The sequence below is a fragment of the Cyprinodon tularosa genome, unplaced genomic scaffold, assembly GCF_016077235.1.
Source record: "Cyprinodon tularosa strain WSP-4 unplaced genomic scaffold, ASM1607723v1 ctg55, whole genome shotgun sequence".
In the NCBI taxonomy this organism is placed as follows: domain Eukaryota; kingdom Metazoa; phylum Chordata; class Actinopteri; order Cyprinodontiformes; family Cyprinodontidae; genus Cyprinodon; species Cyprinodon tularosa.
Window position 1 is genome coordinate 1,109,110 of NW_024039285.1, and position 26,185 is coordinate 1,135,294.

General features: G+C 39.1%; 2 protein-coding genes across 3 annotated transcripts; one reads left to right on the plus strand and one right to left on the minus strand.

Moving 5' to 3' along the window:
* The first annotated feature begins 84 nt into the window (after positions 1 to 84).
* On the plus strand, positions 85 to 10,878 carry gfm2 (GTP dependent ribosome recycling factor mitochondrial 2). Its single transcript, XM_038305023.1, has 20 exons — positions 85 to 423; positions 508 to 592; positions 2,594 to 2,639; positions 2,738 to 2,835; positions 2,917 to 3,042; positions 3,132 to 3,220; positions 3,315 to 3,403; positions 3,492 to 3,552; positions 4,214 to 4,399; positions 4,480 to 4,560; positions 4,635 to 4,783; positions 6,504 to 6,644; positions 6,749 to 6,848; positions 6,945 to 7,131; positions 9,499 to 9,575; positions 9,654 to 9,792; positions 9,877 to 10,050; positions 10,199 to 10,314; positions 10,388 to 10,570; positions 10,657 to 10,878. The coding sequence occupies exons 1-20, from the start codon at positions 382 to 384 to the stop codon at positions 10,783 to 10,785; spliced, it is 2,298 nt and encodes a 765-aa protein (XP_038160951.1). The 5' UTR covers positions 85 to 381; the 3' UTR covers positions 10,786 to 10,878.
* Positions 10,879 to 13,491: 2,613 nt separating this feature from the next.
* tor1 (torsin family 1) lies at positions 13,492 to 25,552 on the minus strand. Of its 2 annotated transcripts, none has more exons than XM_038305024.1 (5): positions 25,233 to 25,552; positions 17,850 to 18,115; positions 17,597 to 17,772; positions 15,358 to 15,485; positions 13,492 to 15,256 (listed from the first exon to the last, which is right to left on the minus strand). In XM_038305024.1, the coding sequence occupies exons 1-5, from the start codon at positions 25,429 to 25,431 to the stop codon at positions 15,012 to 15,014; spliced, it is 1,014 nt and encodes a 337-aa protein (XP_038160952.1). In that variant the 5' UTR covers positions 25,432 to 25,552; the 3' UTR covers positions 13,492 to 15,011. The 2 variants fall into 2 exon arrangements, with proteins under 2 accessions (XP_038160952.1, XP_038160953.1); XM_038305025.1 differs by lacking the exon at positions 25,233 to 25,552 and adding an exon at positions 24,787 to 25,094.
* Positions 25,553 to 26,185: the final 633 nt, after the last annotated feature.

The window sequence follows — 26,185 nt, forward strand, 5'->3', positions numbered from 1 at the left end:
CTTTTCTTTTTTTTCCGTAAAACATTCTCTACTGAAACAAAAGGTTTCCATTACAAAACAAAAAATATATAATAATAAAAACAAATGTTTAAATTTAAACAAATTTATAAAAAGGTGAATTTACTTTTAAAGTCGGAACCAATGTCGGTAACCTAAGTTTTCCAGGGGATGTATTTTGGGGTTGTCTCTAAACGTGACTTATGTGTAACAGAAATTATTCTCGTCTGAAGGATATTTTAATACTTCTCTTGTCCAGTTTTGTTTATATGGACATTTGTATTTCTTCCGTAACAATTGAGGTGATTATTCTTGGTCCGGTTTCGTTCTGCTTAAAGTCGCAACAGAAAGAAATTAAAGAGTTTTTATAACGAGGCAGTAAAGATGCCTGTGGGAGCCTTACAGACGCTCAACAGGGTCATTTGGGTAAGACACGGCGTATTTCTTTATAAATATGTTCATATATGTCTATAATTACGGGTTCGTTTAAAAAAAAAGCATTGTCCACAGGGAAGATGTTTATTGAAAGCTGGATCACAGAGCTGCAGGTGTGATGTGAACTGGCATTTAAGAAGATTTCATGGATCTCCTAAAGGTGCGTTTCTCTAACTTGACCATATTATACCTTTCAGACCTGATGAGATGCTGAAAAGCATTTAATATAGTTTTAGATTTGGAACTGCTGAGCCACCGTTTTATGCCAGTATTTCTGTCAGAATGAGTAACATGATTACATACACATGTATAAAACGACTCATTTGGATTTCTTCTTTTTGTTTAAAAGTCTGGTCTGCAGTTTTAAGATTAAGGGCAATCCCTCTCACTGAATATTGAAGGAAGGTGAAGAAAGAACTTTTATATTAGCATTATTTCATGCTGTCACTGCATATTTTTACTTACTTTTATGTGATAAAGCAGCTGATAATATAGCTGTGAATCAGGGGCGTCAGCTGACCCAATACTATGCAGGGGCACAGTAGGGCACCAAAAGAAAAATATTTTGCTTGCGCGTAAAGATCGAAGTGAGCGAGCAAAACATTTTTTGGACAATTATTTATTTTAAAAAAGCATGGGCACAGATAATTAATGCAAGCAGGGCAGCAAATATTTTATAGCACTTATTTGTTATTATAAAGCATCATCAATAAATTGTACAATCAGATTTTTATTTTCTGCATCATTACATATTTAGCTGAAATGAATTGAATTGGCCCAGTTGTGAACTTAACTGTTTATCTCTAATCCACTACTGATAAATGCACAATTTATCTTCATTAAATATCTGTCAGCAAACATGAACTTGAAAACTGAAAACTTGAAATGTGCAACTGTGAAGGAAAAACAAAAAACCCTCTACATACATACATGTCTGTGTTTATCATTTCTATTTTGCTATTGTTTCTATTTTGCTCGCATGCTTTGTGTGTGAAAGTGTAATTGAAAAGAGCAGATAAAATGTGAAAACCACCAGCCTTCAGCTGGAAGCGCTTTAGCATCCAGCCTTTGGCAGTCCAGGACCACCTGCAAAATAGGACGTTGAAACGGGAGGTTACCTTTTTTATAACCTCCGCCAGAGGGGTGTGACTTCAGAAGGGAGTAGTTCCGGTTACATCAGCGGCACTTGATCACAACATCTCCATTTTCTCCTCACTCATGAACAGGACCCCAAGATACATGAAATCCTCCACTTGAGGCAGGAACTCTACCGTAAGGGCACAAGGCACCTTTTTTCTTGGAGGAACTGATCATCATCCTGACTGTTTCAAACTTGGCTGTGAACTGCCATTGCATGATGTAGGTCTGGGAAGAAGGGAGCCACCAGAACCACATCATCTGCAGAAATCAGGGACAAAATTAGTTTGTCCCCAAAGCAGAACCTCTCTGGCCATTGGCTGCGCCTATATATCCTGTCTTTAAAGGTTATGAAGTAGATTGCTTACAGAGGGCCGGAGTCTAACATTAACTGGGATCTGGTCCAAGTTAATGCCAATATGTAGAACATGTTCTGCTTGTTTGTTTTGTTTGTTTGTTTGTTTTGTTTGAGAATTGTCCTCACCGTCCCTCTTCCCATATTCTCTAAGTTCACCAGGGGTCAAAGTAAGCTTGAACGGCTCAGTATGGTAGATTGCTAAATGTTCCCCTTTCTCTTTCTGAGAATGTTTTTTAATTACTCCACATTCATATTACTTGGGGGTGTTTTAACAAATGATTCCAATACATTTTCCACAACACACTTTTTAAAAGTTGTAGTAAAGTATTTTAAAAACTGTTTTTCCATTTTTTTTCTCCACTTCATATGAAAGCATGATAAAATTGAATGAGGTTTGTCGCTGTGATGCAATAACATGTAAGATGTTCAGATGTGAGAAATAGTCTTTAAAGTCGCTTTAAGGGATACAGGATTTATGCACTTTACACACATTTTTCAAGACATTTTATAGATTTTCTTTTCTCACTAAGTTGTGATGTAGAAGAAATCGCACTTCAATTCTTGTGGTGCTTTGATACCAAATTTAGCCTTTTTTATATATGTAAATCTTGATTACCTTATATTTGGTCAAATGCTGATTATTTACAATCATGCTTACTGTCACAGATGACATCAAGTCACTGCGGGCGGTGCTCAACCCTGACATTTCTAAGTAAGTGGGTTTTTTTATTCATTCAGAACTACTGTTGGTGGTGATTTTCTCGAACTTTATTAGTGTGATCAGTGTTGAGATGTGGTGTGTTTCTGCAGGATCCGAAACATCGGAATCATGGCTCACATCGACGCAGGAAAAACGACCACAACGGAAAGGATGTTGTATTACTCTGGCTATACGAGAGCATTAGGAGGTGTGTGCAGACAGCAGCTTGTAGATCTCTGTTTTCCATATTTAACATCTTTGCTCGTGCAAACCGTTTTCTTTCCATCAGATGTGGATGATGGAGATACAGTTACAGATTTCATGGCTCAAGAGAGGGAGCGTGGTATCACCATACAGTCCGCAGCTGTCACATTTGATTGGAAAAATCATCGTATCAACCTCATAGACACACCGGGTAAAGAAGAAAATACATTTTTTTTAGACCTGAAATATTCGGATGAAAGAGTGAAGGAGCAGCTATGAGTGAAGCTGTTCTGCTTTCAGGACATGTTGACTTCACGTTGGAGGTGGAACGGGCGCTTCGTGTTCTTGACGGGGCGATAGCTGTTTTTGATGCGTCTGCAGGCGTGGAGGTTAGGAGGCAGCTGTTTTGAATGTGGATTTTTTTTTTTTTTAGATACATGTTTATAGCAAATTCCTACATGTTTATATTAAAATTCCTAACAGGCTCAGACTTTGACGGTGTGGCGGCAGGCAGAGAAGCACCACATCCCCTGTGTTTGTTTCCTGAATAAGATGGACAAGCCTACGGCAGAGTGAGTCACTCAGAAAGCTCAGATTCTGTAAATTATGGGTTTGTTTTTTTACATGATATTGAAAATGAAGCCATGTTTGTTTCCCCAGCTTACAGTTCTCAATTGAAAGTATTAGACTGAAACTGAAAGCCAACCCAGTCGTACTGCAGGTAGGCTTTTTTTAAACGCTTACATCATCTTCATAACAAGGTTTTTTTTTATATACAGATCTCCTTATACTGTCATGTCCAGATTTTCTGTTTGTTTGTTTCTGTAAAGCTTAAATTTCTTTCGCTTTTATACCAGGCAGTTGGACAAGTTTAAAGAAAAACATAAAAAGAAAAGCTTCAGAGAGCCGTAGCAATATTGGTCAAATCTCTTGTAAAGATAACAGAAAATTCAACCCAGTTTTATCAATCTCAGTCTTTGGTTTCCTTTGGAAATACACTTTATTCACATCAATGTGGCCACTGTGTCAGCAGCCTTGTTTCTGTTACTTTGACATTGGCTACAATGCAGCTTGTCACCAACTATGTGCTGTAATGTAATATCCTTTTACATTGATCATATCTGCCTTATATTATGATGACAAGAGAAGATAAGTAGCTTTAAGTACCTTAGGGAGTTTTTAAGGATGCTAATGCCCCAGTACTATGAGTATATACTTGAATTATTGCTCAGATCCATAACTCATTGTACACATTTGTAGCTCAAATACATCAAACTAAAGCAGACTGTTTAGTTTTAGCAGGGATGCAGAAACTTCCTTGCTAAACCTGTTATCTTAGCCAGTTTAAACTGATTGTTTCTCTTAAACTCATCACTCTATAGTTCCCTATTGGCAGCGGGAAGAACTTCACAGGCGTGGTTGACCTATTGACCAATCAGAAGCTCACGTGGAAGCCAACATCTACACGGGATGATGGACGAACATTTGAGGTCAAACATCTCGACCGTTCTGATGATCCAGAACTCTTGCAAGCTGCTAAAGAGGCCAGAGCAGCGCTTATTGAGCAGGTAAATGCCCCCAAGTATGCAGCAACAGTTAGCTTTTAGCTACAATGGCTTCACATGAGGCTTATTTTCTGAAATTCCAGGTGGCTGATCTGGACGATAAGTTTGCTGAGCTGCTGCTGACTAATTATGGTGACAATTTTGATGGCGTTCCTGCAAACCTAGTGAGTTTTCCATTGCATAGAGCCAGACAAGGCTTTCTAAGGCATCATTACATCTGGGTTTAATGTCCTTTCAGCTGCAGGAAGCTGTGCGCCGAGTGACCCTGGCCCGGAAAGGTGTACCAGTGCTCTGCGGGAGCTCGTTAAAAAATAAAGGTGTTCAGCCTCTGTTAGATGCCATCACTGCTTACCTGCCTAATCCCAACGAACGGCACCATGACCTGGTGTGAGTTAACATACAAATCCTATAATCCTTCCACCGTATTCACCCTCACTGGCACATATATAACATTTAGCTAATACACATAGTATGTGTTAATTTGCTTAAACATAAATTGTAAAAAAAAAAAAAAATAAATAACCACACTGCCAAGAGGCAATGGAGGCTCTGATTGTTTTTTGCATGTATGAAATTTACTAATAACTGCCAAATAAAGCAGTAATAAGCTATAGATAATATCAAGGACAAAATGATCCCTCAGTGTCAGATTAATCATCACAATTAACAAGAATAAAACAAACATTGACAAACAACTAACGTATAAATCTGTTTAATTTTTATAAATATAAAAAAAGCAATATTAATAAACCCAGTGTTGGGAAAGTTCTCTTTCTACGTGAACTAGTTCAAAGTTCAGTTCACACATTTTAAAATGAACTAGTTCAGTTCATAGTTCATAATTCAAAATTTTGAACTAAGTTCACAGTTCCAAAAAATGAACTAGTTCATAGTTCTTTTTTTTTCATATATATTGCTCAATTACACCATAGCCTAGTGTAGAATTATATACATATTACCTATTAAGGCTTGTTTACGGTGTGATTTAGCCGGGGTTTCGCCTGGAGGGCTCTATAGAAATCTGGCAACCTATTGAACGGAGCTGAACTGAGAGAGCGTGCCGTTCACAGACACCAGAATGAACGAGTTCACAATAACATTCATCAGGCAATAATGCAGTACGTTCAGTTCACGTTCGCCCAAAATATGAACGAGTTCATGAACTTTCGTTCAATGAACGCATTCAGGCACAACACTGAATAAACCAGCAGCAATAGCTTAGTTTAATACTATGTATTATTTAAGTGTTTTAGCCTCAAAACACTGGTTACCAAAACAAAATTGCTAAAAAGGAAGTCTGATGATTAAACTCCAACTTAAACCAGTTACATCTTCTTCATGTTGAAAACCTTTACTCTTTTACTGAATGGTGTATTTATAAATCAGTACAGTTTTTTTAGAAATACATTTTTATATTGTTAACCTTTTCTGAACATAAAACGTTAAACAGTTAAAAAAATATAGTTTTCACATTTTTCATCCTAAATGCTTGATATTCTTATAATTGAACAAAAAAGGAGAGGTGGGGGGTTATTACCACACTAGGAGCATTATGAACACCCCTTTTCTCAGTTTATTTTTGGACGTGCAAATTGGGGGGTTTTTTGGGCTGCACACCTGCCCCTCCATAGAGGCAAGAGCAGGTAACCAACCTGCCGAAGAGCCTACCCCACCCGCAGCCAGCCATAGCTATTCCGGGCCCCCACATCCATATGGTCCTCTCATATGCATAGCTGCCAGGCAATCACAACCCAGGTAGTCCACCCCTCTAGGCCAAGCATGGCACGCCAGCCAGCCAAGCACAGGTGCCAGGCACCTCCCAGCGTTCCCCCAGCTAACTGCAGGCATAGGCCGCTCACAGGGCCAGGGCAGGCAAACCCACCCCACCCCACAGGCCTAGATGCATCTGGGTAAGAAAAAGACTACCGTAGCCTACCTCCAGTGCCCTGAATATGCACACCCTGATGCCCTCAATATATATATGTGTTGGAAATGTTATAAATGATGTTGACTAAGGTGTTTATTAAAATTGGGGGTATAGACCACCACCAGTATTTTTGAGAATGTTTTCCATTTTAATCAGATATAATGCCATTGGTCCTGACAGATGCTGGTACAAAGAGGACCTGTGCGCCTTGGCCTTTAAGGTTCTCCATGACAAGCAGCGTGGTCCCTTGGTTTTTCTACGGATCTACTCCGGAACTCTAAAAGCACAGACAGCAGTCCACAACATCAACCGGAACAGCACGTACGTCCTTTCCATCCCACCTTCGTCTGATCTGACATTTAAAGCAGCCGCAGAGTCATGAATTCTTGTTAAAATGCAAATTGAAAGAAGCCTTTTGTTTCCAGGGAAAGGATGAGCAGGCTGCTGGTGCCCTTTGCTGATCAGCACGTGGAAATCCCCTCAATGAGTGCAGGGAATATCGCCCTGACTGTGGGACTCAAGCAGGTAGTGCTTCATGCATCAAAACAGGGATTTTTATTTTGCCTCTCAAACACCTGTTTGGAATTCAGAGGCTAGTGATGTTTCCTACATTCACACCAGACGGTCACAGGAGACACCATCGTCTCCTCTAAGGCGTCAGCAGCTGCTGCTCTTCGTCGAGCCCAAAATGACGGCGGGGTGGGGAAGAAGCGAGGAGGGCAGGCCGACATCATCCTCTCTGGAGTGGAAGTCCCTGATCCCGTCTTCTTCTGCACCATAGAACCCCCAACCATGGCCAAACAGGCGGGTCGGTGCTGTAATTACATTGTTATAGGAGCAAAAATGTTAAACATTAAAACCACATGCTACAAACGAAGTGGAAGTAAAATAAAATTCAACTTTGGATGTGAATACATGATTCCTCACATATTTACAGGTGCTGGTCATAAAATTAGAATATCATGAAAAAGTAGATTGATTTCAGTAATTCCATTTAAAAAGTGAAACTTGTATATTATATTCATACATTACATACAAACTCATATATTTCAGATGTTTATTTTGTTTAATTTTGATGATTACAAATGACAACAAATGAAAATCTCAAATTCATCATATCAGAAAATTAGAATATTGTGAAAAGGTTCAAAATTGATGGCCCCTGGTGCCACACTCTAATCAGCTAATTAACTCAAACCACCTGCAAAAGCCTTTAAATGGTCTTTCAGTCTAGTTCTATAGGCTACACAATCATGGGGAAGACTGCTGACTTGACAGTTGTCCAAAAGACGACCATCGACACCTTGCACAAGGAGGGCAAGACACAAAAGGTCATCGCTAAAGAGGCTGGCTGTTCACAGAGCTCAGTGTCCAAGCACATTAATAGAGAGGCGAAGGGAAGGAAAAGATGTGGTCGAAAAAAGTGTACAAGCAAGAGAGATAACCGCACCCTGGAGAGGATTGTGAAACAAAACCCATTCAAAAATGTGGGGGAGATTCACAAAGAGTGGACTGCAGCTGGAGTGAGTGCTTCAAGAACCACCACACACAGACGTATGAAAGACATGGGTTTCTGCTGTCGCATTCCTTGTGTCAAGCCACTCTTGAACCACAGACAGCGTCAGAAGCGTCTTGCCTGGGCTAAAGAGAAACAGGACTGGACTGCTGGTGAGTGGTCCAAAGTCATGTTCTCTGATGAAAGTAAATTTTGCATTTCCTTTGGAAATCAAGGTCCTAGAGTCTGGAGGAAAAGAAGAGAGGCACTTCATCCACGTTGCTTGAAGTCCAGTGTAAAGTTTCCACAGTCAGTGATGGTTTGGGGTGCCATGTCATCTGCTGGTGTTGGTCCATTGTGTTTTCTGAGGTCCAGGTTCAACGCAGCCACATACCAGGAAGTTTTAGAGCACTTCATGCTTCCTGCAGCTGACCAACTTTTTGGAGATGCAGATTTCATTTTCCAACAGGACTTGGCACCTGCACACAGTGCCAAAGCTACCAGTACCTGGTTGAAGGACCATGGTATCCCTGTTCTTAATTGGCCAGCAAACTCTCCTGACCTTAACCCCATAGAAAATCTATGGGGTATTGTGAAGAAGAAGATGCAATACACCAGACCCAACAATTCAGAAGAGCTAAAAGCCACTATTAGAGCAACCTGGGCTATCATAACACCTGAGCAGTGCCACAGACTGATCGACTCCATGCCACGCCGCATTGCTGCAGTAATACAGGCCAAAGGAGACCCAACTAAATACTGAGTGCTGTACATGCTCATACTTTTCATGTTCATACTTTTCAGTTGGCCAACATTTCTATAAATCCTTTGTTTTTATTGGTCTTCAGTAATATTCTAATTTTCTGATATGATGAATTTGAGATTTTCATTTGTTGTCATTTGTAATCATCAAAATTAAACAAAAACATCTGAAATATATGAGTTTGTATGTAATGTATGAATATAATATACAAGTTTCACTTTTTAAATGGAATTACTGAAATCAATCTATTTTTTCATGATATTCTAATTTTATGACCAGCACCTGTAGATGGGTCTGGCCTCAGACCTGCACTGTCAGGACCCTTCATTGCAGACCTGAACAATGCGCTAATGTTGCACTTGGTTGCACAGACCTGCACTGTCAGGACCCTTCATTGCAGACCTGCACAATGCACTAATGTTGCACTTGGTTGCACAGACCTGCACTGTCAGGACCGGAAGTTTATTTTGGGCGTTTTATTCGAAGCATGTATTTAATCCCAGATTTTAAATGTAAATCCTTTATTGTCCCACAATGGTGAAATTTGGGCTGCCATTGTGCGGCGCCCGGGGAGCAGTGTTGGATTAAGGGTCTTTCTCAGGGACCCAGAGTGGCAGTCTGTGGGGGTGTGTTGGGCTTGAACTCAGAATCTCTGTGACCCAAGCGCAAAAATCTAACCTCTCGGCCGCCACTCCCCATTTCTTCCCCTTTTAAGGAAATAAACATGTATGTAAAATATTTCCAGTGTACTAGCTTTTATTTTACTTTGAAAGGCTTCAAATAAACTTCCGGTACCTGCCAGCAATTTTGTTAAATAACGGTGTAGATTATCATATTGACTAAACATGACTCCTTGGTGTTTATATGCACCCCAGTTATTTAAAGTGTCCAAAACTTTTTGCTTTGATTACTAAAAGATCTGGAGTTTGCGCTAAACTGCCTGCAGAGAGAAGATCCCAGCCTGAAAGTCCGAGTTGACCCTGATTCTGGTCAGGTAAGACGCTTTTTGGTTCAGCTAAGGCTTCGCTTCCGGCAGTGAGTTGATTGAAGCTCCTGTTCTTCGGGTCCTCAGACTGTCCTGTGTGGGATGGGGGAGCTGCACATCGAGGTACTCCATGATCGAATCAGACGAGAATACGGCATTGAAACGCAGCTGGGGCCACTGCAGGTGGCCTACAGAGAAACTATTCTTCAACAGGTCTCAACTACAGGTATGGCTTCCCATGTCTGGCTGTGTTCTCTGGTCGGTTCTTAAAGGCTAATGCATGAGCTGCTCTGCGTTTTGGCTCTTTTAGACACACTGGACCGAACCGTGGGGAGCAGAAGGCATGCTGCATCAGTGAATCTGACCGTCAGACCAGTGGACATGGCCTCGTGTGAAGTAGCATTTACAGAAGAACTACAAGAGCAGATCTCAGCAGAAATAAAAGAGGCTGTGGAGAACGGAGTACAGAGCTCATATCTGCAAGGTAAAAGTGGCTTTAAAGAATGTTTCCCCCTGAGCAGAAACGGCCTTAATTGTCGTCTAACTCTGGACATCAAGTTGTCTTTCTGAGAGGAATGTTCTCCATCTACATTACTTTATGCTGAGGGCCAAATCTGTGCTTCCTTCTGCAGGCCCGCTGTTGGGTTACCCCATGAAAGGCGTATCCACTCTGATCCATAGCATTTCTGTGGAACCGGGGACGTCGCCGGCCATGGTGTCCGCCTGTGTGTCCCGCTGCATGTTGAAGGTAAACCCAGTTCATTTTCTCATGTTAGTACCACTGCCTGCAGCCCTGTTAACAGCCTCACTGTGGGACGCAGGCCCTGAGGCTGGCAGGAGGACAGGTCCTGGAGCCCGTCATGTCCCTGGAGGTGACCCTTGGAGAGGAGCACCTCAGCTCCGTGTTGGGGGACTTGGCCCAAAGACGGGGGACAGTGAGAGACATCCAGACTCGTCACGACAACAAGGTGCTGCTGGCCACCGTGCCCCTGGCTGAAATGATGGTGAGATTTAACATCTTCTGAATAATAAATAATCTGTAAGATTTCTCTGAAATTGATTTATTAATTCATCTTTTCACACATTGAAGGGTTACTCCACCGTCCTGCGAACTGTGACCTCTGGAAACGCCACTTTTTCCATGGAGCTGGACGCCTATGAGGCCATGAACCCTCAGGAGCAGAGCGCACTTCTTAAAAGAATGTCTGGTCTAATGTGATCGAACCAGATAAAAAAAGATATTTATTGTGAAAAAAAATTTTGTAACATAAAAAAAAAAAAAAACTAAATAAAAAAATAAACTGCTAAACTCCTAATGTGCTGCAAAGAATTTGGCTTTATTTATATTAAGCTTTTCCAAACATTCAGAGAAATCATAACATAGTAAACATGAAGAAAGGAGGAACATGATATAAGGTATAATAAATGACAGGGCATTTAACAAGATTAGGTTTATCTAAAGTAGTAAAGAAATTTACCTTTTTTTTTTTTCAAATGCTGATTTTTTTATTAGATTTTAACGTCATTCTTTCATTGGGCTATGAATGGTTTATACTTGAAGAAACGGTGTTTATATAAATAAAATTTCGCTAATAAAATCAAATTATTGACACCACATTCCCTATCCACTATTTTCACAACTATACCAAATAAGAGCTCTTAAGATCTAAAGAAAATTCAATTCAGTTTATTTATATAGCGCCAATTCACAACACATGTCTCTCAAGGCACTTTACAGTTCACCAGATCATAGTTTTCTATCTAAGGAAAGCCAGTTGATTGCATTGACTCATCGACTCAAAGGCAATCCCTCACACTAAGCATGCTTGTAGCGACAGTGGAGAGGAAAAACTCCCTTTAAACAGGATGAAACCTCCAGCAGATCCAGGCTCAGTGAGCGAACCATCAGTGAGAGCGCCTTCTTCTGGTCAGACCCTGTAACTCCGTCAAAGGGTGGAGTCGAATAAAAAAATATGCAAGTACTCTAGTGGCTGGAACTTGGCTGCCATTTGGCTGAATGGGATGGGCCATCTTGAATGGCTTCAAAAAGCAAAATTTTAAGAATTATTTTTATCTAAATTGTTAATGGCAGGGTTTCACTGCCAACTGACCAGTTCCTTCTGTCCTCCTTTCCCAACTAATTCAGATCAGACAAACTGAATCAAACTAGTTTGGTAGAGCGAGAAAACACCTAGAGGTTTAGTAGAGGATATTTTTTTCCAAGTGGATCATCAAAATAAGTGGTTCTCCTTAGTATCAATCCTTCTGGTGATGTTTACATAAAGCCGTCCTGCGTGCTCGTCCCCATTTTAACTTACCAGTGAGAAGTAACAGCTTGCTGAGAATTACCTCCCCTCTCACACACCAATGAGAAAACGGATTGAAATATCATCAAAAAGGAATTTAAAAAAAATATTCCAAATGTTTAATCAGAAATTATATAGAATGTTGTTGATAGCAAAAGTGGAAAATGCGGAGTGGTGGCCTAAAAGTTAGGGCATTGCACCTGGAATCTAGAGGTTCTGAGTTCAATTTCCACTGACTGACACTCTGGGTCCCTGAGCAAGACCCTTAACCCAACACTGCTCCCCGGGCTCCACGCAATGGCAGCCCACTGCTCTCTAAAAGGATGAATCAAATGCAGAGGTGAATTTCTCCAGTGTGAGATCAATAAAGTTCAATTATTATTATCCACTGAGCAGCGATTATATTCATCGTCACAAACGTGTCTCCATACAAGTAGAAATCGCATTCATTCGACTTTATCTGTCCACCAAAACTCTAAATTTTAGGGCATCCATGCATAAGAAATATCATATACGGTAATTCTCGGCATATCAACGATGGTGAGTCTGACATAGTGGAAAAATTGCAAATCTTCTTTTGGAAAGTAAGCTTGTATAATCAATGCAAACTTTTAAACAGAACGTGCATGAGGGGAAATAGGCTTGTGCACGCTATCGCACGCGTTCAATAGGCGTTCCCTCTGGGGAGCCGGTACAGGCTTGTGCATGTTTTTTGTTGTTTTAAGTGGAGAGGGCGTTTATTTCCAAAAATTCACAAAAATCCTCCACTATACCTTTAACAGCGTTTGGCTTGATATTTTTTTTTTTTTATTTGCTTTTCCTTGGGATTAGAGTTAGGTTTCAAAAGACACTAAACATTTCAACATTTTAGGCCCAATTTAAGCATTTAATGAAAACGAGAAAACATTTCAGTGACCCCTTTTTAATTTATTATAGGTGAGCCAAGACAAAGCATGTCAGATATAAATCATGTTGGAAAGGACCACATTAATGTTTTTAGAAAAACTGAAACATTTTTCCACCGTAAACTTAATTTTCTCTTTACGTATTGAGGCCTGGGAAACCATAAAATCAAGTCTTTTCCAGACTACATGAGCCATTTTGATAAAAAAAAAACAACAAAAAAACATTTATCTTAAAAGGGTAGAAAAGTGGATTTAGAAATGTCTTTTATCATATGCCCATTAAATCATTAAAAAAAATAATTTCTTTTAAAATGTATTATCTGGTGTTTTTTTGGGTAGAATCTTTCAGTATGATAGAAATTTATTTTCTCCCAGCATTAAAACTTCCTATTTCTGCCTTCCTTACCACCCATGTTCATTTCAAGCTATAAAAGAAACCAGAAACATTAAGTAGTTTTCATAATTTAAAGTCAGAGTAAATAACATGGCTTGCTTGGCTGCAGAGGTGAAGTTGTGTCTTAAAGTTCCTTATTTCAGTGTATGAAAAAATAGATTTATTTAAAAATAAGCTTATGGGTTAATTCTGTCTATAAGGATGTTTTTGTCCTCCTGCTGCATCTTCTAGACAACATGAAGCTGCACCTGGCGGTCATTCTACACAAACTGATCATTAGACAACTTCCCCAGCAGCCTTATGAAAGTTTCTAAACATCATTTCAACAAATCACCTTTATTATTAGGGAGGTTTTGTTTATAATCAGAGAGCTTTCTATGTGCTGCAGCAGTTTGCCTTCACATTCAGAGGTTATATTTGGCAGTCAAACAGGAAAACATACTTTTGGAGCTCATTCTTCTGTCAACCCATTTAAAAGTACAATACAGTCTCTCTAAAACGCATACACACCATTGTTTGTTTTGGATCATGTTAAATTATAAGAAATCCTTTTGAGAACAATTTTATTTTTTTAAATAATCTAAAAAAATACTTAAAAGGGGGAAAAATGGAAACATAAAAAGCTGTAGTAACTTTTTTTCTGTAAAACTTAACAAGCTCATGTTTTGATTGAATGTTTGCCTTGAGGTGACACATCCAAACTCACAAAGAAAGGACTTATAATTTGGTTAAAGTTCAAGAAATCTGTGGAGTCACTGAGTGCTGCTGTCAAACCCTGATAAGAGTTGGTGGAACTTTGCCAAATTAAAGAGGGCAGACTTTACAAATCAATATGTTGAAAAGGTTTAATTTAAAGGATCATCAAAGTAGGCTAAACTGGCTTTTTTTTCTCCTTTTCCTTATTGCTTTATTTTTCAGGATTCATACATTCGGGCTGCATGATGTTAGGAAAGCTAATCTTGATGGAAAAAATTTGTTCATACTGGGAAATATTTCCATCTCAACAAGATATTAATGAAAAACTTCTAAAGCTTTGCCACCTAAAACATTCAACAGCAAGCTGCACGGTTTATAAGATCAGTTCATTTATTTAAGACTCGATTCCAAGCAGTTTTTTCTGATAATTATGTTGCGGCTTTACAAAATCCTGGCGTTTTACCGAGGCTGTGCTTACCCTTTGGGTAAAACACTGCTGTGCTCTGATTGGGAAACACTGAGCCCACAAATAGACTTTGTGTTTTTTAAAGACAGTGGAAAATAAATCCTTTCAGACATATTTTACTCATAGTTATGGCATTTTTTTGGGTAAGATTTAACAGTAAAATAGAAGAAATAAGGTGTTTGTCTTTTTAACAAATGCTTTTCTCTAAACAGCCTCGTTGCCCTCACAACAGAAACTATGGCTGCTTATGGTAAACAAACTGCACTGGATGCTTAATCCTTCTACTAAAAATGGAAATTACAATTTAAGGCAGTTAGTTCCTGTGGCCCCATCCACATTAACACAGAGATGAAGAACAACTCCAAAGGGAAAAGGTTCCCCTGACAGGAAGACATCAGAGGCTGGGTGCATAAAAAACATTGATAAGGCTCTTTAACCAGCGACAAAGCATCACTTTCCAATCATTTGGTGATTTTATTCAGCTGGCGTTGAGCTCTGCGTTCAGTGTAAGTGGAAAAAGGCCTCCTGATATCTTGATGGCCACAAAGTCAGACAGAGAAACCTCCATAAAACTCTTCAGCCAGACTGGCCTCCTGATTGGAGTCAAATGTCTGCAGGGTTCTTGTCATTTAAAAAGTGCTCGTAGTGACTCTTCCTCATGTCCTTCGGATGCTCACATTATATGTAGAAGTCCAGCTTGCTCTCTATCGTTTTACAGCCTTTGACAGAGAACACTCTCTCAGATTTAGGGAAATAGACCAGATCTTGGGCCACCTTGTCTGCCACATCGTGGTTCAGAGGAATGTTTCTGGCTTTCATCTCGGCCAGGACGCACTGGACCACATGTTTGTACTCCAGAGGCAGGAAGGGAACAAAGAAATCCACCAGGTTCTTGTCGATCAAAGTTGAGCGAAAGAAGCCGCCTGCAGGGACAGAAAAAAAAGGAAAAACATTTTCAGACACAAACAGTCGAAGGGATAATTGATTTTTTTTAAAAGCATACGCTGAAAAGGCAGCGCCTTACTTTTGTTATTGTTGAACACCGACAGAGAAAGCGCCATTTCCAGGTCTTTGAGCTCGATCTCTTCTCGTTGTTTTCCCTCTCTCCAGAAATCTAGAGCCGTTTCGATGATACCATCTCCTCCTGCATTGCTACGCAAAGCAAAACAGAAATAATACATCGATATTTCTCTGTTATTGCATCACAGAGAGCAAAATAATGTTAGATTTCACTTTCAAACCGCTGCAATGTAAAATGTACCATTGAAGCATTTCAAAAGCATAACTACAATTAAACTTTGAGACATTCAGATTCAATCTAAAGGTGCGTACACGACGAATGTGAGAACTGTGAAAATTTCACCAGTTTTGTCTGCCTTGAAATTTGCCTGGCCAGTGAAAGCATTTTGCATGACAGGTAAATTTGCCCAGAGGTCGAAAGGCTGCTACGTCACAGAGTGTGCAGGATGTTGGTTTCACCTCAACATGGCAGAAATGGATTTAAAACAGACTGGCAGCGCTGTTTTTAACTATTGAAAGCTGAACAAGGCTGTCACCAGATTTCCAGTATGGAGAATACCACCACCTCCTCCTTCAGAGGGTAGGTCTGGGTGATGGGTGCTTTCAGCAGTCCTTTCACCAATCTGTGACCAGGTTTGGGGGCTCGCTGTCCCACATTGGGAGACAAATCACCCTGACAACAGAGGTTAGGTGAGACGGCTTACTGGAAAAAATGTAAACAAAAGCTTTAATTTTTTTGCTTTGCTCAATTAGAAGGCGAGGCAGCAATCAAATTTAGCCAAAATTGCACATTTCCTCTCCCTAAATTCGGCACCTTCTCTCTTCGCTCCAGATCTGCCCTCTACATAGAGATGACACCTTCACTCCAGCTGCAAAATTCGCATTTGGCCTCAAAGTTTCTTAAAACCTCTATCAAACCTAGCACAATGTGGAGATCTTTAAAGCAGGGCTAGTTTCTAAAGTCCCAAGCTATTAATCAGATTTCTGTTCAATGCATGATCTGAGAAAAGATGGAAGTATCTATCACACAGCAGCCAACCTACAGAGACATAGCCAACCTAAACTGAACAGTCAAGCATGGAGATCAATAACTACTTTGGAAACCACTGCAGCAGCTCTCAGGAAGCAGAGAGAGCTAGCTGGGAGAATTTGTTAGCAGGAAAACTAATCATTAGTTGCTCCTCACCCTGAACATGCCACCCCTACTGTGAAACATGGCAGAGGTAGTGTTATGCTGTGGGGATATATTCTTTAACAAGAGTAGGGAGGTATGGAGCAGAATACAGGGCAGTAAAAGAGGAAAAACCGTTGGAGATCAGATCCATTGTGATGATGACCATTAATATGCAGTTAAATGGAAATGCTTTCAACTGCCTAATTTAAGTCCAGATCTAAATCCTAAAATGCAATAAACTAATGACTTTTAGGGCTGTTTTAGAGTTTTATATAAAAAAGGATTATAGAAAATATATACAAATCTCTGTAATTACTGAGTAAAAATAAAATCACTTAAAATATATTTTCTCCATGAAGTTAAATGAATCCGCACCCCTCTTTGCACATTTTTTCCCCTAAGTAATGGACCTTTCTAACCATCCAACCATGTTCTTTAAACCCCTTAAACTTTTTAAAACATTTAGATACAAAAAGAAATTTCGTTCAGTTCAGCTCTCAAGACATTTTCTTTTTTTTTTTTTTTTTTTAAAGATCAGCAGTGGTAAAAGGTAAGCAGCATTGACAAATGTAAACATACGACTGTATATGATTTACAGATTTCAACATTCAGGGTTCTTTCTTTCAACAGTCTATAATTAGAGCATTTTTTTTACAGGGTTTTATGTTGTTTATTTTCTAAAGAAAATATTTCTGAAATGTTAAATTGGAAGGGTTAACACACGTAATAATAATAATAATAATAATAATAATAATACACGTCAACAATTTGTAGAGGATTCTGTTGTGGGCTCTCTTTAGTCTTTCTGAGGCTTTTATTTTGTTAATTAAAATTATATTGTGTCGGCTAAAATTGAGAGATATATTATGACAGAAGATTTGGCCTTTTCATCCATCTCTAGAAGTAGTGTGTTAAAATATTCAACGATCTTTATAGACTATGGTCAGAAGTAGCGGTTTCTCAGATAACCATGAAAACAAAACAAAAAACAAGATTCACAGAATCTTTGCAGAACACACATTTACCCGGCCAATATAAATAATCCAAAAATGCAAAGCAAATCGTCTACCTGAGGAAGACAAAGATGGATTTCCGATAAGAAGCTCCATCCAGCTTCTCATAGTAGTCGAGGTATGGCTTTATCCCGTCAATCAAGCCTGGGTGCATTTTATCCATCTCATCAAAGATGAACATGGAGCGCTCACAGTTGGTCACGTTGCCTCTAATCCACTGCTGTAACTGTGACTGTGAACGAGAAATTAAAAACAAGTCAGGCAGCTGATCAGGACGGTGAAGAGCCAGAGATGTCGGGGATTCTTCACCTTGTAGGTAGCAATCTGTTCTGCATGTGGGAAGTGAAGGGTGGAAGTAAACACGTGGACAAAGCGGCTATGCATCCCTTCAACGTAAACGCTTTCAGCGATAAGCTTGCTCACAAAGTTCTTCCCGGTGCCAGTCCATCCGTGAAGAGACAGCACCAGGGGCTTCTTCGGGTTGTTGTTGCTCATGAAGCCGTTTACAGCTTTTAAAATTATGCGGGACGCGATGTGCTGTCCGAAGAGCTTGCTGTCCAGGTCGCTCTTCAGCCCTGGAAAATGTACAAATAAAGGTCATCAGGAGGGATAGCGGCTGAAAACCAATAAACGTGTGACCTAGGGTTGGTAGGGATCCCACAAATTTGTTTCCCTTCATTCTTGATGTGATTCCTATTTGATAAAATCTGCATTGTAAGTGATAACAATGATGATCCTACACATGAAATCAGAGCTACAATAAAGGCTGGTTTAAATTCCAGCCTTTCAGGGTCAGTGTCCTTAGAACTGCACAATGATGGAGCAACGGCCACTTATTATTCAGGAGTGCTGGTCCAGGGAAAGATGCAAAGGTTACAGGACACTATTCCTTAAAGGTGCAGTAGGAGATCTTTTCTAATACATTTTTTACCATGTGGCTTAAAGATCTCACCACAGTCGTGTAGCAAGCAGTAAAATAGAAGGTCTGGAAATGAAACTAAAATAAATGGTCCCAGTGAGAAATCACTGAATAACCCCAACCAATCACACGATTGGTTCCTGACACGTCTGCTTGTCCCTCCCCCCTGTGCGCGTACCCTGACACATGAACTAACAACCCAGTCTCATGGGAAAATGTACCCCCACTACGTTGGTCCACACTGCAAAACGTAGTGGAGGTACATTAATGGCCATTTTTTTGTGGTACTGTTACGTTTCTTCTGCCTATACGCTTTCTATTGTTTTACGTCCTAGTCACGTGACTTTCAAGATTCCAGCTGGGAGAAGAAAAAAATATATATAGATGGCCGACATTCGCTCATTTTTTTGTGGAAAGATTAATAACTTGAGTTTGTTTTTGCATTAAAATGAGTTTTGATTACATTTCTAGTGAGAAATGTATAGTTTGTTGCCAGAATATTTACTCAGGGAATGTACATATTCACTTGCTTGTTCGTTTCTTGCAAAGATTTTTCAAGATAATGTGAAACTGTAACGTTTTGGTATAAACATGGCTGAGATTTGTCTAACTTTTAGTGGGAAAATCAATAATTTCAATCAGTTTCTGCATTTAAATGGGTTTTGATTACATTTATAGCGAGAAGTGTAGGGTTTATTTACATAATATTTACTTAGTGAACATACATAATCACCCGCTTGCTAGTTTTTGCTACGTTTTTCGGATCTCGTCAGGATTATGTGAAATTGCAACGTTTTGGCTGCTACCCAATCGCCTAGCATTTAGCTGCCGCCCCGATTCAACATTGAATTCTTTGTGATTTAACTCCATCTGACGGATCAAACCCTCGCCACTGCGTGCGTTGCGTCTGAGGTTGATTTTCAGATCAATGCATTACGTCGTGGCATACGGGAGAAACTAATTAAACTAGTTAAAAAAAGGATCATGGGTTAAGATCGGATGTGTTTTATTTGGAAATCTACCGGATCCTTTGTGCAATTAACTTCCTGTTTGGTGCGATCTCATTGATGGATTTTGACCAGATTTTGACCAAAGAGGAACTAAAAAAAACAAAAAACAATTTGAATACACAACCAGCATATCTGGAATCAGTGACAGAGAGCGACTGGGACCAGAAGTTTATTAATTTCTCCCCACTGATTTCCATTCAAAATGTTTTCGATCCCACCGAGCTCTAGGGAAGGGGCGGGCATACCGCCACCTACTGTTACTGAGTGTGTAGCAACATTGTTTTACATCTATTAAATTCTATTTTTTAATTTTGTATTCTGAAGATAAATAAATAATGCTTTCCTTAATCTATTAATATCTTTTATATTTCCTTTATTTCCCAATAATCCTTTAAGACTCCATTCTTGGCCTGTCCTTTCAACTCTTTTCAATTTCTTCCTTTCAGGTCCAGATGTTTTAAAGTTCATCAATACGTGTTCTATATTTTCTATCTCTCCACATCCTTCACATTTATCATTATTTTTTCTCCCTATTAAGTATAAATTGTCATTTAAATAAGTATGACCTACTCTTAATCTGATCATTATTATTTCTTCCCTTCGGTTTCTCTCATTAATATTTCTATTTAATACTGACTTTTGTACTTTATATAACCTTCTTCCTTTTTATCTTCATTCCACCTTTTTTGCCATTTTTCAATTTCTTTCCTCTTAATAAATGATTTTCCTTCCCCTTTCCCTAAAGGAATTGTAATTGTTATTGCCTCCTCTAATTGCTAATTTGTCTACTACTACTACATTTTCCCACTTTGACCTTTTAAGGTTAGCATATTGACCAAAAGCTGACACCAAAAATAAAGCAATCGATTATGTACAACAATATGCTACATTTAATGAAGACTAATACAGATTTTACTCTCTTATAAGAATTAGTTTTAGGTTTTATAGGGGAGAGTTTGTATCGGCAGTCATCTGGGAATCTGTATTTACTGGTAAAGAACAACCTCTCAACCCATTTAATGTAAATGTTGCGTCGAACCAGAAAGTTACTTGAAGAGCATAGATGCATAAATATATGCATAGCTTTAACAAGGGCCTCATGAAGGTCTGTTCTGTTATTCTCTTTTGGAGAATATAGACATTGTGGGCATTCATTTCCCTGATAAGCTGGTGAAGATTCTTAGACATCCAGGTCATAATCATTCCAAAAAAAAAAAAAAAACAAAAAAAAAAAAAAAAAAACTTTGGACTTTGTTTTTCAAGTTTGAAGACTTCCCATTCAGGACGTTTTTCAATTCAAAATTACAGTAGCCCAACAAATCCTTGTTTTGGCAAAGAAAATATGCAAATTGAACCTGATGCCTGATCCCAATAGCTTGACTCTGAACCGAATTTGATCCCTATTACTTTTTGGCCACATGCACATTATTGTGCTGCCTGGTCAACCCTATGAAAATGTTCTGGAACTGCCACTGAACTGACACCCAATGCATGGAGGGTAACCCAAAAAGGGCCATTGTTAGAGAAACTGGGTGCCTACAAAGTGCTGTTTTCAAGCTAATTAATGGAAAGTTAGGTGGAATGAAAAGTAGACAAATAACAATTACAATTCCTTTAGGGAAAGGGGAAGGAAAATCATTTATTAAGAGGAAAGAAATTGAAAAATGGCAAAAAAAAAAAGGTGGAATGAAGATAAAAAGGAAGAAGGTTATATAAAGTACAAAAGTCAGTATTAAATAGAAATATTAATGAGAGAAACCGAAGGGAAGAAATAATAATGATCAGATTAAGAGTAGGTCATACTTATTTAAATGACAATTTATACTTAATAGGGAGGAAAAATAATGATAAATGTGAAGGATGTGGAGAGATAGAAAATATAGAACACGTATTGATGAACTTTAAAACATCTTGACCTGAAAGGAAGAAATTGAAAAGAGGACAGGCCAAGAATGGAGTCTTAAAGGATTATTGGGAAATAAAGGAAATATAAAAGATATTTATAGATTAAGGAAAGCATTATTTATTTATCTTCAGAATACAAAATTAAAAAATAGAATTTAATAGATGTAAAACAATGTTGCTACACACTCATGAACAGTAGGTGGCGGTATGCACGCCCCTTCCCTAGAGCCCGGTGGGAGCGAAAACATTTTGAATGGAAATCAGTGGGGAGAAATTAATAAACTTCTGGTCCCAGTCGCTCTCTGTCACTGATTCCAGATATGCTGGTTGTGTATTCAAATTGTTTTTTGTTTTTTTTAGTTCCTCTTTGGTCAAAATCTGGTCAAAACCCATCAATGAGATCGCACCAAACAGGAAGTTAATTGCACAAAGGATCCGGTAGATTTCCAAATAAAACACATCCGATCTTAACCCATGATCCTTTTTTTAAACTAGTTTAATTAGTTTCTCCCGTATGCCACGACGTAATGCATTGATCTGAAAATCAACCTCAGACGCAACGCACGCAGTGGCGAGGGTTTGATCCGTCAGATGGAGTTAAATCACAAAGAATTCAATGTTGAATCGGGGCGGAAGCTAAATGCTAGGCGATGGGTAGCAGCCAAAACGTTGCAATTTCACATAATCCTGACGAGATCCGAAAAACCGTAGCAAAAACTAGCAAGCGGGTGATTATGTATGCTCTCTGTCATTGATTCCAGATATGCTGGTTGTGTATTTAAATTGTTTTTGTTTTGTTTTTTTGTTCCTCTTTGGTCAAAATCTGGTCAAAACCCATCAATGAGATCGCACCAAACAGGAAGTTAATTGCACAAAGGATCCGGTAGATTTCCAAATAAAACACATCCGATCTTAACCCATGATCCTTTTTTTAACTAGTTTAATTAGTTTCTCCCGTATGCCACGACGTAATGCATTGATCTGAAAATCAACCTCAGACGCAACGCACGCAGTGGCGAGGGTTTGATCCGTCAGATGGAGTTAAATCACAAAGAATTCAATGTTGAATCGGGGCGGCAGCTAAATGCTAGGCGATTGGGTAGCAGCCAAAACGTTGCAATTTCACATAATCCTGACGAGATCCGAAAAACGTAGCAAAAACTAGCAAGCGGGTGATTATGTATGTTCACTAAGTAAATATTATGTAAATAAACCCTACACTTCTCGCTATAAATGTAATCAAAACCCATTTAAATGCAGAAACTGATTGAAATGATTGATTTTCCCACTAAAAGTTAGAGAAATCTCAGCCATGTTTATACCAAAATGTTACAGTTTCACATTATCTTGAAAAATCTTTGCAAGAAACGAACAAGCAAGTGAATATGTACATTCCCTGAGTAAATATTCTGCCAACAAACTATACATTTCTCACTAGAAATGTAATCAAAACTCATTTTAATGCAAAAACAAACTCAAGTTATTAATCTTTCCACAAAACAATGAGCGAATGTCGGCCATATATATATTTTTTTTCTTCTCCCAGCTGGAATCTTGAAAGTCACGTGACTAGGACGTAAAACAATAGAAAGCGTATAGGCAGAAGAAACGTAACAGTACCACAAAAAAATGGCCATTAATGTACCTCCACTACGTTTTGCAGTGTGGACCAACGTAGTGGGGGTACATTTTCCCATGAGACTGGGTTGGAACTAATTGAACCCCCAATGCTCATGCAGGACGCCAGTGTTATGCTACTTGCACACCTATGGTGACCAGATTCGGGTTCGGTTTCTGAAAAGGAGGACACTTTTTTTTAGCCTGGACACCGGCAGCCCCGGGGTCGACCAAAATCCTGGAGGATTTTGAAATTCCCCCCAGACATTTTTTAGGTATTAAAAGTAGTGCATGTCCGATAAAAGAGGACGTCTCGTCACCATATTCACACCTAAAGCAGCAAGAGCAGCAAAAAATGCTCGTGCTGCTTCATTTTTTATGCTTCTACAAGCTTAATTCTGAAGCATTACAAGCTTAATGCGGCTGATGAGACCTTTTCTTCTCCATCTGCTGCGCTGTGTAAAAGTGGGTCTGATGCACGTTGGGTGGAGCTACCCTATCCTTTCTTTGCCTGTAACAATGGCAGCTATATTTGCTGTAATCAGTGAGTAAAAAGTAGTTTGAATTTATTTTGAAGTGAGAAAATCCAACTGAAAACATCGCCAGTGCAGTCAGTTCATCCAGATAACCATCCTGCCTTCAAATATCATTTCAGTTGAAGCCGCTCAGACGCTGTCACTAGGAAACCCATTCAACAGCAGCCTATGTTGAATGGAGCTGGAAGGCCTTTTTTATGTCTGTAATCCAAACTGCTGGCACCATGATAATAAAAGCAAACATGTAATGCCGGCAGATTTCGGCCTTTTACGTTAATTTAGGCGATAATAAACTGTTTCAGAGGAGTAATCATAGTGCTCTGCATCATCAGTGCTGCTCTGGCTGCTCTAGATGCGCTGCAGACAGCATGCACCTTCATGTGTTTTGAAGGCGTGGTTTCAAGGGGTGGTCTGAAGGGAGAGGCATGGTTGTGTATGTTCAAAAATATACCTTGCTGGAACCGTTTTTGCAAGATCTCCAACAGCACCTTTAAAGACCAGAGATGTTGTGCAGTTTAAATGGCCTAGTCAAAGTCCGAATCTAATTTGACAAAATAACCGTTGGTAACACCCCTAAACATGACATCTGCGTCTTTGGTACAGGGTAATTCGAAGTGCTACCACGGCTGACCTTTGACCTAAAAAAAGTCAGACTTGATGTACAGCAAAACCCACTTTTGCTGTATTTTTATGTTAAGATCATTTTGAAATCTGAATAAATGCCGAAGTGATGAAAACACTAAGAAAAACAGCATGAAATCAAATATTAAATAAGAGGGCATCTTATATGGTTGCTAGGGTTGCCAGGATGCTGAACTCAAAGATGTGTTTATGTGTGCTGCTGTTTTTTTTTTTTTTTTTTAATGAAAACTTTTTGAAATTTATCTGATTAGAGTAGATGGGAGCATCTAACCCCATGTGTCACAATAGCAATCAACAATCTGATACAATCAAATAAATGAGTTATGCATGTCCATAGCAGGCACCCTTACAAGCAGTACACCTTAATACACAAACCAAACGAGATATTGGTCGTTGTTTTTTAAAGTTAATGGTCAAAACGTGTATTCTATAATCTTAAGCTGTAAATTCAATCATAAAAACATATCTTGTCGAGGATCATTAAATATGATCAGATGAATCAAGATGTGTCTACAGTTGTTACCTACAGCATGTAGAAACGTTGCCACATGTGCCACAAGAAGACGCAGCTGAACAAATACAAACATTTCAGGGTTTTAGTTTTCTTCCAACCTCACCTGTTGTGTTATAAGCTATCCATTTCTGATCGCAATTCTCCTGGAAGTATTTGTAGATCGTCCGGCCCAGCGTAGCCCCGAGACCGACTACCAATGTTGTTGTGAACGGATCGAAGGCGTTAACCAGCCCGCTGGCTGTCAAAGAGACATGGAACCAGAAACATATATGCGCCACTTTCATTGTCAGATCCGGCGGTTTGTCTTTAACATGAGCCGTTTCTTAATAACCAACGGCCAAAAGTAAACCGCGGTAAACCTGCAGAAAAGAGAACTAGCTTGGTTTGCTGTGTTTCCGCGTACGTAACGGTCACGTGATTTCGAGGTACGTTCAAAACACCTAATGGTTTCAGAATGGTTGAAACTTGAAGCTTACAAGTGTTAAACACATAAAAATAACGGCTATGTATGGCAGTCGTCGCGGCTGTAGTGTTTGTTTGCTTGCTTACTTGTTTTATTGAAGGATATCCATTCGGGTCGGCAGCACTCGTGGAAATAGAAGAATATGTTCTGGTATCTCGCTAAAATCCCGGTGAGAGCCGCAGCCATTCCCACAGCGATGGTGGTGCTGATGGGCTCCAGCGCCTCTGCCACACTGGAGCAGAGAAGCAGCCAGAGAAGCAGAACGTGCCGCTTATTCGGCTGCATTTCAGTAAAAGTTACGTCGTATTTAAACAGAGAGGCGCAAACTATTATGGCGAAATGTCTCGGTGGGGAACTGGGTTGTTTGTCAAGTTCATGACATCATGGTCCAAAGGTGGCGGTTCTTCTTCATCTTTAAGGGAGCTCACATGGTTTTACTTTGAAGGGGCGCACAGTTTCCTGTTTTAATCTGAAACCCCGAAGTTAAGAAATAAAAAAGATTAACAGGCATAATTGACTGCTATATGTATCCCTTGTTTTCAGAATTGATAATTAAATCTTATTGGAGGAGATCATCAAAAGACCACTTACTTTCACACTTTTGGAAAACACGAGGTGTCAAGTAACAAAGAACAAATACTTTGTTACTTTACTTGAGTAGAAAATTTGGCTATGTATACTTTACTGGAGTAATTATTTTTTTGGGCGACTTTTGCTTCTACTCCTCAATTTTTTTTTGCAGTTATCTCTACTTTCTACTCCTTACATTTGAAAAATAGACTCAAAAATAGAAATAGATCGATAAATAATAATAAATAGATAAATAACAATAGACCCATTAGTTATGTTTTCATTTTAGTCATGGCCTGTTAGTATAAAAAAAAAAATAAAATAAAAAATAAATTGTTCATCCAGACAATATCTTTGTGATTGGACTTATTCTTATTCGCCTCATACCAAAATAAACAGTTTTCCAGATGATGTAAAGTTAAATTTGACACTGCTACCATTAGTTATAAAACCACAAAAATGAAGTATG